The 19694-nt window shown below is 41.0% G+C and overlaps 1 protein-coding gene and 1 long non-coding RNA gene across 4 annotated transcripts in view; one reads left to right on the plus strand and one right to left on the minus strand.

Annotated features, from left to right (window-relative positions):
- The window catches only part of LOC132978637 (uncharacterized), a 44332-nt gene that overhangs the window by 21263 nt on the left and 3375 nt on the right, over nt 1-19694 (minus strand). For all 3 annotated transcript variants that reach the window (XR_009673963.1, XR_009673962.1, XR_009673961.1), the window contains exons 2-4: nt 12407-12549; nt 480-554; nt 224-369 (exon numbers count right to left, since the gene is read on the minus strand). This is a non-coding gene — a long non-coding RNA (uncharacterized LOC132978637). The remainder of the gene's footprint in view (nt 1-223; nt 370-479; nt 555-12406; nt 12550-19694) is intronic.
- Nucleotides 7755-19667, plus strand: LOC132978633 (myosin-7-like). The gene is made up of 39 exons (XM_061043882.1): nt 7755-7856; nt 7965-8002; nt 8483-8691; nt 8781-8924; nt 9017-9173; nt 9273-9300; nt 9378-9486; nt 9612-9704; nt 9799-9862; nt 9947-10045; nt 10133-10236; nt 10311-10449; nt 10564-10682; nt 10761-10910; nt 11008-11178; nt 11291-11600; nt 11737-11816; nt 12365-12570; nt 12688-12811; nt 12899-13035; nt 13257-13512; nt 13592-13834; nt 13927-14103; nt 14184-14329; nt 14421-14511; nt 14607-14996; nt 15078-15204; nt 15278-15396; nt 15477-15673; nt 15752-15935; nt 16095-16260; nt 17070-17194; nt 17295-17603; nt 17689-17892; nt 17979-18275; nt 18386-18494; nt 18598-18689; nt 19060-19194; nt 19547-19667. The coding sequence occupies exons 3-39, from the start codon at nt 8491-8493 to the stop codon at nt 19565-19567; spliced, it is 5823 nt and encodes a 1940-aa protein (XP_060899865.1). The 5' UTR covers nt 7755-7856; nt 7965-8002; nt 8483-8490; the 3' UTR covers nt 19568-19667.

A 19694-nucleotide genomic window follows, 5' to 3' on the forward strand; every position in this document is an offset into this window, starting at 1 on the left:
TTATAAGTTACTTCTCTCCTCCTTTCAACCGTTTTAAAGAGCAATTCAGACAAAGCAAAAACATTATCAAAGAGAAGGAAAAATAAAAAAATCAAGAATTAATTCTAAAGTGTGTCACTAATTTTGGACACGGTGACGCTGCCTCATAATTTCTATCTTCATTTGAATAAGATGACGTACTTAAACGTCTGAATATTTTAATGAGTACAGTTAAAAAACTCACCTATCTTATAAAGAGGAGGCCAGTCTGTCTCGGTATGAAGCAGGGCGGGCTCTGCTAGAAGAGGAAAAAGATGCAGGACTGATGAAGACGTCGGACTGACAGATCGCTGTATTCAGGAGAACAGTCCTTCGAGAGTCGAGACACATCTAGAGTATCAAGAAACACATTTATATCAATCAACAAAGGACATGGTTACAAGTGGAAATCACACTTTGGCTAAATTAATCAAAGAAAAGCTTAAAGCAGTTACCAGTACCTTTTCTTTCTGTCCTGGTAATTGCATTATGAGGAGACAAGCAGCACTCAGGACTTCCTCACAGAGATCCACTGTCTGAGTAAGTGGTGAGGAAAAAAAAAACCAAGAGAACAATCAAGTCCTGGCCTCCACCAGAGCTTAACACCCCCTTAGAAGTTACCTTTCACAATAACAAAGGCCAAATACTAAAAATAGCGCCATTGGCTTCAAACTTTAATGAGGCAAGGTGCCTCACACCTTCCCTTTGGATCTCATGCTAAAGTCAAAGACACAAGGACTAAGGACAGCTGGGAATGAGACCTGACATGCAGGGCCCAGGGGAGCTTTGAATAGACAGGGATGAAACAAAGGAGGTGAGAAACAAGCAGGGACAAGACCGAGTCAGACCTAAGAGAGTAACAGAGTCTCACTATACTTGAGTTCATAAGTGAAAGAAAACAATACGTCTCAAAACGCTGCTGGTTGCCGTGGTTAACAATCATTTCTATTTGATTGGCCTTAAAGAGGACATGTTATCCCCCTTTTCCACCTTTTCAAACAGTCCTCTGTGGTCTAAATGAAACATCTGTTCTGTGCTTTGGTCAAAATATAACATGAATCAAGCACCAGAGGAGGTTTGTGACCCTGTATAAACCAGCTCTCTCAGAACGCTCCGTTTTGGTGTGTGTGTCTCTTTAAATTAAATGACCCCCCCCCCCCACCGAGTTTTCCCGGTAGACATCACTCCTCTGTAGCGAGAATAAAAATGGCCAACCTGCATAAAAGTTTTGTTCTAGGTTGGGGGAGGAGTCCATGGGTGGAGATACCAGGAGAGGAGAGGTAATTTTTTTACAAGAATCCCCACTGTGATGTCACAAGGAGAGCAAATTTAAAACGGAGCATTTTCCTCTGTGTTGTAAGACTTATGCAGACAACAAACAAAGGACTGGATGGGTTTATTTCACATTTTGTGGGTCAGAAGACACTCAGGTTACACAAATATATGTTCACACACACTGTATAAGTGGATTTTTTAGAATATGTCCCCTTTAACATTCTACAATTCTACAATTCTATAAATCATTTAGCAGACACTTTTATCCAAAGTGAAGTACATCAGAGAGTAAGTACAACACATGCAAGGATCTAGAAAAAAGTGAACAATGTCAGAAAGTGCAAACGATCAGCTTTGAGTCTGATTGGACACACAGGTGCTGACAGGAAGTGCACAGAGGCAAAGCACAACATTGAGGGCAGTTCTTGAGAGCTATAATCAGTATTGAAACCATCTTATAAGTCGCCGTTATCAAACAAAAACCATCGTCATTACCATCATCATCACCAATAATATGTATAATATAATTATACATAGACAGACAGACCAGTCTTGCTGCTGCATTTTGTATCATCTGCAGGGGTTTGATAGTGCATGTAGGAAGAGTTGCAATAGTCAATGTGTGATATCACAAGAGCCTGTACCAGGAGCTATGTAGCAATATCCCTCCCTGACACACTTAAAGGTGCACTATGGAGTTTTGGTAGTGAAATTTGAAAGTTGGAGTAGTGAAAATATTCTATGCTATATTTTCTGAACTGAACACACAAACTTTACTCAAAGTCAAAAATGGGTCCCTGACACTGTTTGGAGCTAAAAAGCTACCAGGAGTGTTATGGTGTCACTGCTGCGGGCCCCCCACCACAACTTCTCACGTAGCATTTTATCTTCAAAACATTTTCCAGGTACCACATTTTCACATTGAGGACAGTTTGTGTATAGATTTATGAACTTATACCACATAATCTGTACACAACTGTTCACATTTCTCTACCTCCAGAGTGCACCTTTAAAATGTGGATGAACACAGGTTCATTGATCATATTTCTGTATATGATTGATGTAGTATCTACACCTGAAGCCCTAAGCAGACATGAATCAATACATTTTGTTTTGCTCCGTTTTCAGAATAAGTTAAGTTGCTATCTCACGATCTAAATTTTTAAAATCCTGCTATCTCATGATAACAAAGCTGGTTTTTCAGTGATAAGAAGTTAATTTCTTAAGATCTCTGAGGACTGTTCCTGAAAATCCGCCGAGATAACTCGATAAATAAGTCCAGATCTGGAGAAATCAACTTAAATGTATTTGTTATCACAGGAAACCTGAGTTAAATATAATGCATTGATGCATGTCCACTTTAGGATTCCTCGCACTACACAATATATATAATGTACATATATGCACCGTGTATATGTTCTCTCTCAGGCTTTCACCTGTTGCTGCTATTAAAAAAAAAAATCCTGTCCTGACTACTGCATCACAAGTGGTCCCTTAGCTGTCCTCTGAACCAACACCAAGCCCTGAAAGGACGCCAGCAGGAATTTCACAAGTTATCTTTGTGCTCAAGGACAAAGCGAAGGAAACAATGCTGCAGCAACAGAAGCCGGCCGAGAGCACGCGCAACCGACAACTTTTTGGATCCAAGCCTGGAGAAGGAGTCATTTAACTGTGACTTTGTTTAAGAGCAATGATTCTACATACATGCAATGTTTGTAGAATCATTTTAATTACATAAAAAATGATCAGCTCCACTTAAAATCTTAGGTAAAGGCCCTACTGAAAACACTTCTCTCTGTCTTCTTACGACAGAAACAAAGTGTTACGGAATAAAAATACTGCCATTTTAATCTAATGTTTTAACGACATTTTCCTAAAAACTTTCCTAAACAATTTAGCCTTATGTTTACACCATGACAATGCCAACATGACAGCAAGCTGAATGGAAACTTTCTGGGTTCTATAAATGTGTGCGAATAGCCGACTAAGCGATTTTGGTTGAAATTGTCTTTAGGTCCGGACAGAAATTAATAACTCATGTTCTCTGAAAAAGGAACAAAGAAAATCTGTCATCTGTAGCAGTTTGTAAGTCTGTAAAAACTTTGACCAATATCTGCCACAAGGTACCAATCTGATGAACCTCCCTGTCTCCCTGCTTGCTTTCTACCCCATGCATGCACTAGCCCACACTCAAAGCGCATAACCGATGACAGAGTTTATACTGTGAGTATGTCGTCGGCTGTTTTGAGTAGTAAATAGTCAAGTTGTTTTTTTTGTATTTGCTTACAGCTGAATGAGACATGAGACGACGTAGTTTCTACACAATGCAAGAGATGAGTTGAGGTCCGCTTCTGGACCAATGGCGCTCGTGCATGTAAGTGAGGGGCGTGGCTTTTGAGGGAGCACAGAGGGGAGGGGGTGGGTTTAGACGGAGCACTGAGTGAATGCTACTTTTAAAATCATGCTATTTTTCGAAAATGACCATCCCTGCCTTTAAAGTTGTCTGCCAGCACCAGATATTAATATTCAGTTAATCTTAGTGTTATTGTCTTAATTAATTAAATGTTATGTGTAATCTGTAACGTAGCTGCCCACCACTAGACGGGGAAGTAGCTTTAGGGATGACATTCTTCATCTACAATGCCATGTGAATGTCATTCCTTATTATTATACATTTTCTAATCATATTCAAATTTTTACATACATAGTACACTTATAGTTACCAATTCCTTTATCAGCATGTAGTTACACATTTTGTTCACTAGAGGGCATTCCAACATTACAGATATTTTCAAGAACTTTACGCTGAATGCAGGCCTGCTCGTGGTCTCTAAATGTAATATGGGAGGTAAAGCCTTCAGGTATCAGACTCCTCTCCTCTGAAATCATCTTCCAGCCTGGGTCCAGGAGGCAGATACAATCTGTACTTTTAAGAATAGACTTAAAACTTTCCTTTTTGATAAATCTTACAGTTAGGGCTGGCACAGGTGTAGACCAACTCCTAGTTAGACACCATGACACAATTTAATCAAATCAACCTTAAAAATCTGGAGGACATTATACAACAATTAAATTCCTGCTGTCTTGATATTCTGCAAACAGGTTTTTTCAAAAAAGTTTCCCAAGTCATGGCTCCAGATCTGTTACAAATTGTAAACCTGTCTCAGGTGTCTTCCCACAGGCCCTGAAAATAGCAGTCATCAAGCCACTATTAAAAAAGAACAATCTAGACGAGTCAATAATGAACAATTACAGGCCGATATCAAATCTTCCTTTTTCAAGTAAAATTATTGAAAAAAACAGTTTTTCAACAGTTAAATAACTTCTTGACATTGAGCGACTGTTTCGATGTCTTCCAGTCAGGTTTTCGACAGAATCACAGCACTGAGACAGCTCTGGTTAAGGTGTTTGATGACATCCATTTGAACACAGACAGTGGCAGAACCTCAGTCTTAGTTTTACTTGATCTCAGTGCTGCGTTCGACACAGTTGACCACAATATGTTACTCGACCGACTGGAAAACTTGGTGGGAGTTTCTGGCACAGTACTAAACTGTTTTGAATCCTACTTAAAGGACAGGGACTTCTTCGTGTCTATAGGTAACTTCAAATCTGAGCAAACAAAAATTACTTGTGGAGTTCCCCAAGGTTCCATCCTGGGTCCTCTTCTGTTTAACATCTATATGCTCCCACTAGCTCAGATTATAAAAAACAATAAAATAAGTTATCATAACTACGCAGACGACACACAAATATATATTACAATGTCGCCAGGCAACCATGGTCCCATAAAAGCACTGGGTAAATGCATAGAACAAATCAATGAGTGGATGTGCAAAAATTTCCTCCAGTTAAACAAAGACAAACTGAGGTCGTTCTTTTTGGAGCAAAGGAGGAGTGACGAAGAGTCAGCAATCAGATTCAGTCAGTAAGACTGAAAACCACAGACCAGGTAAGAAATCTGGGCATAGTGATGGATTCAAACCTACATTTTAAAAGCCACATTAAGACAATTACAAAGTCAGCCTACTATCACTTGAAGTATATATATCAAGAATTAGAGGACTTATGTCCCAGCAGGACCTGGAAAAACTTGTCCACGCTTTTATCTTCAGTCGTCTTGATTACTGTAACAGTGTCTTTACAGGTCTGCCTAAAACATCAGTCAGACAACTGCAGCTGATCCAGAACGCTGCTGCTAGAGTCCTCACCAAGACCAAGAAAATGGATCACATCAGTCCAGATCTGAGGTCCTTACACTGGCTCCCAGTCTGTCAGAGAATAGATTTTAAAATACTGCTGCTGGTTTATAAAGTGCTGAATGGTTTAGGGCCAAAATACATTAGTGACCTCCTGATTAACTACGAACCATCCAGACCGCTCAGGTCGTCTGGGACAGGTCTGCTCTCTGTCCCCAGAGTCAGAACCAAACATGGAGAAGCAGTGTTCAGTGTCTATGCTCCTTATATCTGGAACAAACTCCCAGGAAACTGCAGGTCTGCTGAAACTCACAGCTCTCTTAAACCGAGGTTGAAGACACACCTGTTTACAGCTGCCTTTCAATAAACAGCTTTAATGAAATTTTAAAATGTAAATATGCACTATAAGTCTTATACTTATTACATAACTCTTTTTATATTTTTGTTTTATTTATTTTAATTAATTTGATTTGAATGATTTTGGTTTTATTTTAACATACAGTATTTTAATGATTTTAAAATTCTATATTTTAATGTTTCTTTTCTTTCCTCTGTCATGATGCTTTTGATGTATTGTGTGAAGCACTTTGAATTGCCTTGTTGTTGAAATAAATAAATTTTACTTGCCTTGCCTTATGCTGCTATTGGCTTAGACTACTGGGGGAACTGGCACCTTGAGCTCCTCTCTCTCTCTCTCTCAGTGCATTCACATCATATTACTGCATGTATCTATCTGTAAATCTCAGTCACTAATCATATCTTTTCCTGTGAGCTCCTGAGCTCTCTTAGGTTTCCTCGGGATCGTCATGAGCGTCAAAGATTTCTGCGTCTCAAAAGGACGTTTTTTCTTGCCACTGTAACTTTTGTTTAATGTTGCTAAAGTGCTACAATCATGATGGATGTAGCCGGGTCTTTGTAATATAGCAATAAATAAGGTCTTTCACCTGCTTTTAAAGTGTCTTGACTTAACATACACTTGTTATAAATTGATACTATACAAATAAAGATTGATTGATTGATTGATTGATTGATTGATTGATTGATTGATTGATTGATTGATTGATTGATTGATTGATTGATTGATTGATTGATTCTACACGTATGATTCCTTTTATGTTGTCTTGGTGTTGTCTTAGAGTTTCACAACTCTGTCAGTGATGGTTGCACGGCTAGTGATCGTGTACCTTGGCTCGAGTATAAAATCCCATAAGCCACGACCCAGTGAGGTGTTGATTAGAGGCCAACAGGAGAAGGGGGCACTATGCTTCAACCAGATCATAACCATGTTACCAATAACTTAACAGTTTGGATTTTTAGAGTTTCTATTATCATCATTTAATTTGCATGCGGTTGCTTGGTAAATCTATCTCTTACACTGCTGTAGTTGTTATTCTCCATCTGCTGCAAGTGGATTTTACAGCAGAGATGGCGTTGGCACCAATGTTCATTGGGTTAAATATGGAAGTTTGACTCCCAAAGCTAAGAAAATCTTCAATGTGTTAATTATTCAAATAAAAAAAAAATGTCTCCATCATCTCTTCACACGTCTGCTGGTGGTAAAGAATAGGAGATAATACCAAGTAACACGGGTTAGACCCAGGGTGTATATGTGTGAACAGTGGTGAGTGTTAATAAAGGGCTCTCACAGCTGTGACCTTGGCCTTGTCTTGCCTCTCTGTAGATGACAGCTGCAGCTCTGTATTGTCCCTCTTGAAATGTATTTCACACCCTATCACTTGACAGACTATTGTTGAACTCAAGAACTCCAGATATTTGATGTCGCATGAATCCTGTTTGCCTGCTCGCCTACTGTATTAGCCTGTGATACGACGCGTGTCATTAATATGCCATCATTAGGAAGCATTATGTTCATTTATGCAACAAATACATCTGCGAAAAGAAAGATCCATCATGTGTACTATTGTGGAGCAGAAACTAGTTCAGACCATGAGTTCAGGTTTTGACATTTGAGTTTATAATCGAGTTTTGCAGCTGGATGGTTTTTCTACATTCTTTGCTATCATAATATAATTGTGTCGTATGATTCATACGTACTGAAGCAGATGAGAAGAACTCGATGGACTGCCGCCTGTCCCTGCTCCCCCCCCCCCCTCCTGCCATCCCCTCTCTTTCTCTGTCATGCCCCATCTGCTGTAATGCTGTTGTTCACAAGGTTAGCGCAACAAATAGCAACACAAGGCACTACCCAATTTGGAGAAAGCTTTTTGTGATAGGAAACCTGGATGTCATCTCTCTGATATTCATCCCCCATATTTGGCTGACAAACAACCTTTATTAATGGGGGGCAGCCTGGTGTCGCCCACTGGATCCATCATTTCACTCCAGAAAGGTTGACGGTCAAAGGTAAGGAAAAAAAATCATCATGAGTCTGTTTGAAACTTTATGTGTCTTGCTTACACTAAGATGTAATATGAAATTTGGTTTGCTCTCCTGCCAACTCATCATAAAAAGCACACAGATCTGATTTCCATTGGAGCGACACACCTCAGGTAAAATTTAAAGCTTCATTTAAGGTTTTTTAATTTTTTATAACTTTTGGACTATAACAACAGCTAACCCAGTTTGAATTCCAAGCAGCATGTTTTTCTATTTAGACATGCATGTGAACAACTAATACATTTGCTTTGTTTTATACCATTTGGGGGACATTATTGCTGCATTAAAAAGACATCGACTGCCTGAAACGTCCAATATGTCCTTCATTTAAAGGACCCCTGCTGTCCTCTATAACTGTATTACTGGAGACCATTCCTTTAGAGGGTTTTATTGATGTATTACTGCACTTGTTCAACAGGCAATAACTTGAAGATTGTCCTTTTTTTTACAAGGATACATAAAACTAAGTACATCATCCTGATTTACTTCATCTTTTCTTCTTCAACTAAATTTACTTTTACCAAACCTCGTCGTTGTGTGAGCTTTCCTCGAGTCAAAGACAATCTGTAAAAGACATTTTATTCTGACTACAGGTTGAAACATGGGTGATGCTGTCATGGCTGAGTTTGGGCCCGCTGCTCCTTTTCTTCGCAAGTCGGATAAGGAGCGTCTAGAAGCCCAAACCCGGATATTTGACATGAAGAAGGAGTGCTTCGTACCCGACCCCGAGGTCGAGTACGTCAAAGCATCCGTAACTAGTCGTGATGGTGACAAAGTCACCGTTAACACTGAGTTTGGAAAGGTATGAAGACATTCATGCACATGGTCTGCTCAGTACCGTTTATAAAAAGTCTTGAGCTCGATTGAAGAACGCTTTCTTTCCGTCTACAGACCGTCACTGTGAAGGAGTGTGATGTTCACCCTCAGAACCCACCAAAGTTTGATAAAATAGAGGACATGGCGATGTTCACCTTCCTCCATGAGCCGGCTGTGCTGTTTAACCTCAAAGAGCGTTACGCAGCCTGGATGATCTACGTGAGACAGCTTTATAACCTTTACATTTTCTTGTTAATAAGACTCCTCAGCGTCTGAAGCAACTGTCCTCCATCCCTCTCTTTACATGGCAGACCTACTCGGGGCTCTTCTGTGTGACTATCAACCCCTACAAGTGGCTGCCGGTCTACAACCAGGAGGTGGTTGTTGCCTACAGAGGAAAGAAGAGGAGTGAAGCTCCTCCTCATATCTTCTCCATCTCTGACAATGCGTATCAGTACATGCTGTCAGGTCAATACTCTACTTTCACATTAATGATGTCCAAATATTCAACTATGAGGTCATTTCACCTTTAACACTGAAAATGTGTCAAATCTCTCCCGCTCACAGACAGAGAAAACCAGTCAATCCTCATCACGTAAGTAAGCCAGCCATTAAACCTCTTCATTTGATCTTAAAGGCTCTACCTTCAACTTCCTGTCTCTGTTTTCTCAGCGGAGAATCTGGCGCTGGAAAGACTGTCAACACCAAGCGTGTCATTCAGTACTTTGCCAGCATCGCTGCTGCCCCAGGTTTGAAGAAAGATCAAGCTGCTGAGAAGAAGGTGTGTGCTGTCATCATTTGTTAAAACTGGAAAACCACTTAATGAATTAATGAATTTATGTAAAGGCTTTTTCTTGTTAGTATTTTAAGGAAACCTGAAGTTGTGTCTTTAATGAACAAAATCAGGGAACCCTGGAGGATCAAATCATCCAGGCTAATCCTGCTCTGGAGGCCTTTGGGAACGCCAAGACCATCAGGAACGACAACTCCTCTAGATTTGTGAGTGTCTGTAGCTGCATTGAGGCAGCCTGATCATCAATAATGGTGGAATCATTACTCTTTCTCATAAGTGAACCTTTTGCTTTATTCTTAGGGTAAATTCATCAGAATTCATTTTGACAATCGAGGAAAATTGGCCTCTGCTGATATTGAAACTTGTAAGTAAATGCTTATGAAACAGATTTGAAGGTATCCTAGATCAACTTATCAGAAAAAAAAATTATAAACCTGTTGTCTCCCAGACCTTCTGGAAAAGTCTCGTGTGACCTATCAGCTCAAAGCTGAGAGGGACTACCACATTTTCTACCAGATCTTGTCTCAGCAAAAGCCTGAGCTTCTGGGTAAGTGTACACAATACGCTGCATAATATATCCCTAATGTATTGTATCATGAAATTAACATTTTCTATTTTCCAAACATCATTTCAGAGATGCTGCTCATCACCAACAACCCTTATGACTATGCCTTCATTTCCCAAGGAGAGACAACTGTGGCCTCCATCAATGATTCTGAGGAGCTGATGGCCACTGATGTGAGTTTTTTTCAGTCAGAATCACTTAGAGTTATTAAGGAACAGACAGTAATAATTTTTTTGATTCTCTTCAGGATGCCTTTGACGTGCTGGGCTTCACTCAAGAGGAGAAGAACAGCATTTACAAGCTGACTGGAGCCATCATGCACCACGGCAACATGAAGTTCAAGAACAAGCAGAGAGAGGAGCAGGCTGAGGCTGACGGCACTGAAGGTGAGATGCTGAGTGTGGTCTTTTTTTTCAGATGAGTAGTACTTTTATCACAATTATTATTGTTGGTGGTTTTTGCACAGCTTATCTGACTTGGGTATATCGTCTCCTTAACAGATGCGGACAAAGTTGCTTATCTTATGGGCCTGAACTCTGCTGACCTCATCAAAGGTCTCTGTCACCCACGAGTCAAAGTAGGAAATGAGTGGGTCACCAAGGGACAAAGTGTCGCTCAGGTAATGACCCGAAATAAACATTTAGAGGTTAGTCTTAATTCCACAAGTAGTGCTGAAGTTGTTTATTTTCCTCCCAAGGTGAACTATTCTATCGGTGCACTGGCTAAGTCAGTGTATGAGAAGATGTTTCTCTGGATGGTCATAAGGATCAACCATTCCCTGGACACCAAGCAGCCCCGCCAGTACTTCATTGGTGTTCTGGACATTGCTGGATTTGAGATCTTTGATGTGAGTCTGGATTGGAAATCTCACAAACATAAATAATATTTCTGGTCAGTATTTGTATGCCGGAGTTAATTTCTGACGACTTTGGATGTTTTAACAGTTCAACACCTTCGAGCAGATGTGCATCAACTTCACCAATGAAAAACTGCAACAGTTTTTCAACCACCACATGTTTGTGCTGGAGCAGGAAGAGTACAAGAAAGAGGGCATTGAATGGGAGTTCATTGACTTTGGTATGGACCTGCAGGCCTGTATCGACCTGATTGAAAAGGTGAGCTTTTCAGGTCAACAGTATGTTTTACCCAGAAACCTGAAATGTACTCACTGTGCTTTTTCACCAATGATGAGAAACGTATCTTTCTTTTCTAATTACATTCCCTCAGCCCATGGGTATCATGTCCATCCTTGAAGAGGAGTGCATGTTCCCCAAAGCCTCAGACACCACCTTTAAAGCTAAGCTCTACGACAACCATCTGGGGAAATCCAACAACTTCCAGAAGCCCAGAGTTGTCAAAGGAAAACCAGAGGCCCATTTCTCCCTGGTTCACTACGCTGGAACCGTTGATTATAACATCAACAACTGGCTGGTGAAGAACAAAGATCCCCTGAATGAAACGGTGGTCGGTCTTTTCCAAAAATCAAACCTCAAGCTTTTAGCTTTGCTCTTTGCTGGATATGCAGGATCTGATTCTGGTATGTTGATACTAAGACTAACAACTAAAGAACGACAACACCTTAGTTAACATATTGATGATACCTGGTTGTATTAATGTAAAGTTTTTGAACCATTTCCTGTTGACTTTCTTATTTTGTTGTATTTGTTATTTAGCCCCGGAGTCTGGTGGAAAAGGGAAAGGTGGTAGCAAAAAGAAGGGTTCCTCATTCCAAACTGTATCGGCTTTGCACAGGGTAGGATATACGAGTCTTATTCATAAACATGTTTCAAATGATGTAGTCTACCATAGCCGTAGCCATTATCACATATGTACTCCTGAAAATGTCAAGAAAATGTCAGACAGGCTCCCTGTGAAATCTTACCTTAGACTATTCCTGCATAGGACACTATCTCTGTCAGATGGACCCAGAAATGACTTGAAAATAAAGTCTGAAGCTATGATGAGAATATTGAAATGAATATCAATGGTCTTTGTGTTCGTCATGTTCACAGTGTCAAGAAAAGAGAGGAGAAGAACAGACTATCAAACAGAAAACCAGCAGTTTCATTATGTGCACAGAGACCACAGGTTGCAAGTTATACATCACCATTCCCAGTGAATTTTACAGGATATTTCCTGCTTCTTTCTCACAACAACTCACCCTGACTTCACGCAGAAAATCAATTAGAGCAGTCCATTTGACTGGCAGGAAAACCTTTTTGCATAAGTGAACAGGGATAATGTCTACTTAACAATATTGACGTGTTTTAAAGAAAGTAAATGCAAATCTATTACTTGTAGGAGAACCTGAACAAGCTGATGACCAACCTGCGGTCCACTCACCCTCACTTTGTGCGTTGCATCATCCCCAATGAGACCAAGACTCCTGGGGCCATGGAGAACCCTCTGGTGATGCACCAGCTGCGCTGTAACGGTGTGCTGGAGGGCATCAGGATCTGCAGGAAGGGCTTCCCCAACAGGATCCTCTATGGAGATTTCAAACAGAGGTTTGCTAGTGACAATCAAACACACACGTTTCAATTTAAAAATGAACAGACACAGAATAGTTGCAGTGACTTCAGGGATATGCACTGACTTTCTATCTTTTGGATCTTTGTCAAAAGGTACAGAATTTTAAACCCCAATGCCATTCCTGAGGGGCAGTTCATTGACAACAAGAAAGCTGCTGAGAAACTGTTGGGTTCTCTGGATATTGACCACAACCAGTACAGACTGGGGCACACCAAGGTCAGTGTTTAAAATGTTGATAAGGGGTGATTCATTTTGCATAAAGATTTGTCATTACTGACCATCAAATCTACCAATACTAAACAGGTGTTCTTCAAAGCTGGACTGCTGGGTCTGCTGGAGGAGATGCGAGATGACCGACTAGCACTAATTATCACCGGCATCCAGTCTCGGTCACGAGGTCTTCTGGCAAGAATAGAATTCCAGAAGATTGTTGAACGCAGGTACTTGCTTCTGAAACAGTCAAATTATGTAAATCAGGTCAAGCCAAGTCAAAGCGTTTTTTCTTCATTTATCTCCATGACAACAAAGATCAGTAAAATCATAGCTTTCAGGGGTGGAAACGGATTTAGAGGATATTAAAAAACAAAATCTTTGGCAGTCTGTCATGACGGTTTTCCTTTCTGGAGCGAGCTGTCATACAAGTGTTATCTGTTGTCTGCAGGGATGCACTACTCGTGATCCAGTGGAACATCCGGGCCTTCATGGGGGTCAAGAATTGGCCCTGGATGAAGCTGTTCTTCAAGATCAAACCTCTGTTGAAGTCAGCAGAGACTGAGAAAGAGATGGCCAACATGAAGGAAGAATTCCTGAAACTGAAAGAGGCTTTCGCAAAATCTGAAGCCCGCAGGAAGGAACTAGAGGAGAAAATGGTCTCCCTTCTCCAAGAGAAGAATGACCTGCAGCTCCAAGTTCAATCTGTATGTTTATAATCAGTCAGTGTTTCACATGAAATACGAATCAAACTGTTGTGTAACTGTTTGCCTCATCCTTCAATAGGAGCAAGATAATCTTGGTGATGCTGAAGAAAGATGTGAGGGGCTGATCAAAAATAAAATTCAACTTGAGGCAAAAGCCAAAGAGCTGACAGAGAGGCTGGAGGATGAGGAGGAGATGAACGCTGAACTTACAGCTAAGAAGAGGAAGCTGGAGGATGAGTGTTCAGAGTTAAAAAAGGACATTGATGACTTGGAGTTAACTCTGGCCAAAGTGGAGAAAGAGAAGCATGCCACTGAGAACAAGGTACCATAAACTCTTATTACTTTGGAATAACTTTGTGAGTTCCAAATAATATTGAAACTGAAGTCCTTGATCATATTGTCCATTGGCCATAGGTAAAAAACCTGGTCGAGGAGATGGCAGCTCTGGATGAAATCATTGCTAAGCTGACCAAAGAGAAGAAAGCGTTACAGGAAGCTCACCAGCAAACACTGGATGACCTGCAGAGTGAAGAAGACAAAGTCAACACTCTGACCAAGGCCAAGGCTAAGCTGGAGCAGCAAGTAGATGATGTAAGAAATCCCAGCTTCAGTTGGATTTGGCTATGACAAAATATTAGTAGACAAAGCCTTGACATTTTTACATCCCACAGCTTGAAGGTTCCCTAGAACAAGAGAAGAAAGTGCGAATGGACCTTGAGAGAGCCAAGAGGAAGCTTGAGGGGGACCTGAAGTTAGCTCAGGAGACTATAATGGACCTGGAAAATGACAAGCAGCAACTTGAAGAGAGACTGAAAAAGTAAGAGTGAAAGAAAGCAGCCTCTTTTTAAGAGTTTAAGTATTTTTTAAACTGTTTAAGTCAACTGATCAATATCAATCTTTTCCCTCAGGAAAGATTTTGAAGTCAGCCAACTCCTTGCCAAAATTGAGGACGAACAAATAATAAGTGCACAGCTCCAGAAAAAAATAAAGGAGTTGCAGGTAATAATGTAAAAAAGTGCCTGAATGTGTAATTTTATGACCACATTGTGCATCTTTGAAATTTGCACAAAGCTTTCCATTGATGATCCTTCTAGGCCCGCATTGAGGAGCTGGAGGAAGAGCTGGAGGCAGAGCGAGCTGCCCGAGCTAAGGTGGAGAAGCAAAGAGCAGACTTGGCCAGAGAGCTGGAGGAGATCAGTGAGAGGCTGGAGGAGGCTGGTGGAGCAACATCTGCCCAGATTGAGATGAACAAGAAGAGGGAGGCAGAGTTCCTGAAGCTCCGCAGAGACCTTGAAGAGGCCACTCTGCAGCACGAAGCCACTGCTGCCACTCTCAGGAAGAAACAGGCCGACAGTGTAGCTGACCTCGGAGAGCAGATTGACAACCTACAGAGAGTCAAACAGAAACTGGAGAAGGAGAAGAGTGAGCTCAGGCTGGAGCTGGATGATGTGGTCTCCAATATGGAACATATTGTCAAGTCTAAGGTCATCTATCTGTAAGTGTTGCATGTTATTATATTCATTGTTTAATTAGTACTAAGTTGTTCATGTGCCTTTTTATTTCAGACTCATTTGGAAAAAATGTGCAGGTCTCTGGAAGATCAGATGAATGAATATAAAACGAAGGCCGAGGAGGGGCAGCGTGTCATCAACGACTTCACCATGCAGAAAGCAAAGCTTCAAACTGAGAATGGTATGCCTCATGATTTAATCACATTGTTCAGGGATATCAAAAAGTGTTCATATTATTCATTTACAACACTTAGGTGAACTTACAAGGCAGATTGAGGAAAAGGACTCCCTGGTGTCTCAACTCACCAGAGGAAAACAGTCCTATACTCAACAAGTTGAAGACCTTAAAAGACAACTGGAGGAGGAAGTGAAGGTAGCAAACAAATGGTACCTCATTTTATTCAATTGAAACGTTGGACCATGAGAAGCATTAAGATGTGTTTTACATTTCAGGCTAAGAATGCCCTGGCCCATGCAGTGCAGTCTGCTCGTCATGACTGTGACCTGCTCAGAGAGCAGTATGAAGAAGAGCAGGAGGCCAAGGCTGAACTGCAGCGCGGCATGTCCAAGGCCAACTCTGAAGTGGCTCAGTGGAGAACTAAGTATGAAACTGATGCCATCCAGAGAACCGAGGAACTGGAGGAAGCAAAGTGGGTAAAATATATGGACTTGAACATCGACACAGATTCTTAAACAAAGAATCCAGACTAAATTTGATCCTAATCCAGGAAGAAGCTGGCTCAGCGTCTGCAGGACGCCGAGGAGGCTGTGGAAGCAGTGAATGCTAAATGTTCCTCTCTGGAGAAGACCAAACACAGACTGCAGAATGAGATTGAAGATCTCATGGTGGACGTGGAGAGGTCGAATGCTGCTGCTGCTGCTTTGGACAAGAAGCAAAGAAACTTTGACAAGGTTGTAATTAAAATATGCTAGTTTCACTTTTTCAAAAACTATAATTATAATGGGTCGGTTGTCTTTCAACCAGAAGGTCAGGGGTCAGAAGACTAGAGAAGTGCTACACAAGCTCAAGTCCATTCACCCTTCAATGAACCTTAAATATGCACATTTCAGGTCTTGGCAGAATGGAAGCAGAAATATGAGGAGTCACAAACAGAGCTGGAGAGCTCTCAGAAGGAGGCCAGGTCTCTGAGCACTGAACTCTTCAAACTGAAGAACTCCTTTGAAGAATCTCTGGAACAGCTTGAGACCTTGAAGAGAGAGAATAAGAATCTTCAGGGTAAGGGTCACCCCATGGTCACCCCATTTTCCATCTTAGAACCCATTGGAAATCATCCTATGATAGACGATATGTGGGAGCGGATACAACATTTTCAGTGATTCAGATGAAGCAAGCAGTTAGCATTAAACTACTGCCAACATTTATGTCTGCAACATAAATGCCGCCATTTGTAGGTTCATAATATCCTGATGTTATGCTTGTGCATCTGTAGAGCCTCAGTTCAACCTAACCCTAACCCTAGACTTAAGATACACAGCAGCTTCACTTAAGCCATATGAGACCAAAAAAGAAACTGATTTTCTAGTGATGTTCTTGCAAATAACAAAAATTACATTTGCTGAAATAACATCATGGTGCAGATATTTGAAAAGTCAAGCTTTGTCAGGTTTGTCTTCAAGAGGAGAAGACAACGATTGTTAAAATCTTTTTTGAATTGAGATTGGAGTGTCAGACAGATTTGTGGCCCAATGTATAATCGTTGATCTGCAATTGCTTGTCAGCTGGACTTTGTTGCAGTGAAATGTTTAAAGAGACATAAAGTACAAGTCTATGTTAGAATGGCCCTGATGGGAGCATGCATTTTAAAGCTTGCTGATACGTAATTGGTCAATGGGTTAGGGTTAAGGTTAGCCAATAAAGCTCAGACTTCAAATACACTACGAACGTAAACAAGAAAACTTTACATACTAAAAATCCAAACCACCATGTCCTAATTCTGTAAATAGAGATTATCCAATTTTAAGCTTCTTCTGTAGATATGTTCAAATGAAAATGTCATTGAATTTGTGACCCTTTTTTTTCCTCAGAGGAAATAGCCGACCTCACTGAACAAATCGGTGAGGGAGGAAAGAATATTCACGAGCTTGAGAAGATTCGAAAACAACTGGAACAAGAGAAGTCTGAGATACAAACAGCGCTCGAGGAAGCTGAGGTATGCTCAATGTTCTCAAGGTGGACTTTAGAGACTCCAACATACTTCAGTATTATTTATATCTAGTCCCTCTCTCTGTTTTAATCTTTTTTCTTGATAGGCCTCATTGGAACATGAGGAAGGAAAGATTCTCAGAGCTCAGCTTGAGTTCAACCAGATCAAGGCGGATATCGAGCGCAAGCTGGTTGAGAAAGATGAAGAGGTGGAGCAGACAAAGAGAAACCAACAGCGCATTGTGGATACTCTTCAGAGCTCACTGGATGCTGAGACTCGCAGCAGGAACGAGGCCCTCCGTTTGAAGAAGAAGATGGAGGGAGACCTCAATGAGATGGAGATCCAGCTTAGCCAGGCCAACAGGCAGGCGGCTGAGGCCCAGAAACAACTGAAGGCTGTTCATGCACATCTGAAGGTAAGCACTATATTCATAAAGAGAAATTACAAACTTTATATGACTTGAAGTAACTGGCTTAACAAAACAACGTACACTTATCCAGGATGCTCAGCTCCAGCTTGACGAGTCTCTGCGATCAAACGATGATCTTAAAGAGAACATTGCTATCGTTGAAAGGCGCAACAACCTGCTGCAGGCCGAAGTGGAAGAACTGAGGGCTGCTCTGGAGCAAACTGAGAGAGGTCGCAAACTTGCTGAACAAGAGCTGCTGGATGTTAGTGAGAGAGTGCAGCTACTGCACTCACAGGTAAGATACAGTCACTGCACCCAGCACTATTCTTTCTTATTGACAATTTATCGAGGAGTTCTATAATCAAATTTGTATGCAACCAGAACACCAGTCTTCTAAACCAGAAGAAGAAGCTGGAGGCGGACACATCCCAGCTTCAAACTGAAGTGGAGGATTCAGTTCAGGAGTGCAGGAATGCTGAGGAAAAGGCCAAGAAGGCCATTACTGATGCTGCCATGATGGCGGAGGAGCTGAAGAAAGAACAGGATACCAGCGCCCACCTGGAGCGTATGAAGAAGAACATGGAGCAGACCATCAAAGACCTGCAGCACCGTCTGGATGAAGCTGAGCAGATCGCCTTGAAGGGAGGGAAGAAGCAGCTGCAGAAGCTGGAGGCCAGGGTGAGTCCCATCATTTTCCAAGAAATAAAAAGTATCATTCTTTAACATCAATAAATCCTCAAGATCTGTTTATATTCAAGATATTGAGTGTTCTAATCTTTCCTCAACAGATCAGAGAGCTAGAAAGTGAGTTAGAGGCCGAGCAGAGAAAGTCAAGCGATTCTGTCAAAGGAATACGAAAGTATGAGAGAAGAATCAAAGAGTTGACCTATCAGGCACGTTTGACTCGTTTTTGTTCCTTACTAAATGTCATGTCTGTTTGTTCACTTCTTTTTACGTCCAAGTGTTCATTCTTTCGTTCTTCTTGTTTGCTTACAGACAGAAGAGGATCGTAAGAATCTGGCCCGTCTGCAGGATCTGGTAGACAAACTGCAGCTGAAGGTCAAATCCTACAAGAAGTCTGCAGAGGACGCTGTAAGAAGTCTTACTGTTTTTGAAAACCTTCATAGAGAATCAAATTATAAAACCTCCTGTGCATATTAAATAGCATGGCTCATTTAAAGCTCATTACAGTTAAAGTTAAATGACATGATAATAATAAAGAAGTAATGTCAGGCCCTTTTGGATGTTCCCAAACCAAGCAGCACTTTGGTTCAGAATAATGTTCCTTTAGGCTTCTTTGGACTGGGAAAATCAAATGACAATTGAAGGTCATTTTGCGGGGAAATGGTCATAACAGTAATTTTATTCTGTCCGGGCAGCATCGACTTAATGGACCAAATAAAAAAATCTTTCATTCATTAAAACATGCCTTACAGATGATTGAATTGTTTCCGTTCAACAGGAGGAACAGGCCAACACCAATCTGACCAAGTTCCGTAAGCTTCAACACGAGCTCGATGAAGCTGACGAGAGAGCCGACATCGCCGAGTCTCAGGTCAACAAGCTACGTGCCAAGAGCCGTGATGTGGGGTCAAAGGTCAGTCAGGGATATATTTTTGTGCGGGGAACACTGAATGGGCATATTTAGAGCTCACATAAGCTTCTCAAAGAGACGGTGTTAATGTTGATGTTTCCTGAGTAGATAAAGTTAAACTGTGATAAAAATATTCATTATTTTGTTTTGTTCCATAAGAAAAGTATTATAACCGAGAACACTTGTGTTTAAGCCACTCAGGGAGACTGCTATTGGTCAGTTTCTGACTAATGTGTAGGTCAATGAATGATTTAAAGGTACTGATTGAAACTTGCGTAAATGCAGAAATGCATAAAAAACCTTTAAAAATATCAAAGAATTGTTTTTCATGTTTCTTGTTCTTCTCTCTTTTCAGAAAGGACATGTTGAGGAATGAAAGTCATGGGATTGAAGAGGTTTCTGAGGCACCTGATGTCTCAAGTGTCTCCCTAAGCATGTTGTTTATTGAGTAGAATAAAGTCAAGCTGCATCTCAAACAGTGTTGTGGAGTTTTGTTGACCTTT

This window comes from Labrus mixtus, chromosome 8 (assembly GCF_963584025.1).
Source record: "Labrus mixtus chromosome 8, fLabMix1.1, whole genome shotgun sequence".
Taxonomy (NCBI): Eukaryota; Metazoa; Chordata; class Actinopteri; order Labriformes; family Labridae; genus Labrus; species Labrus mixtus.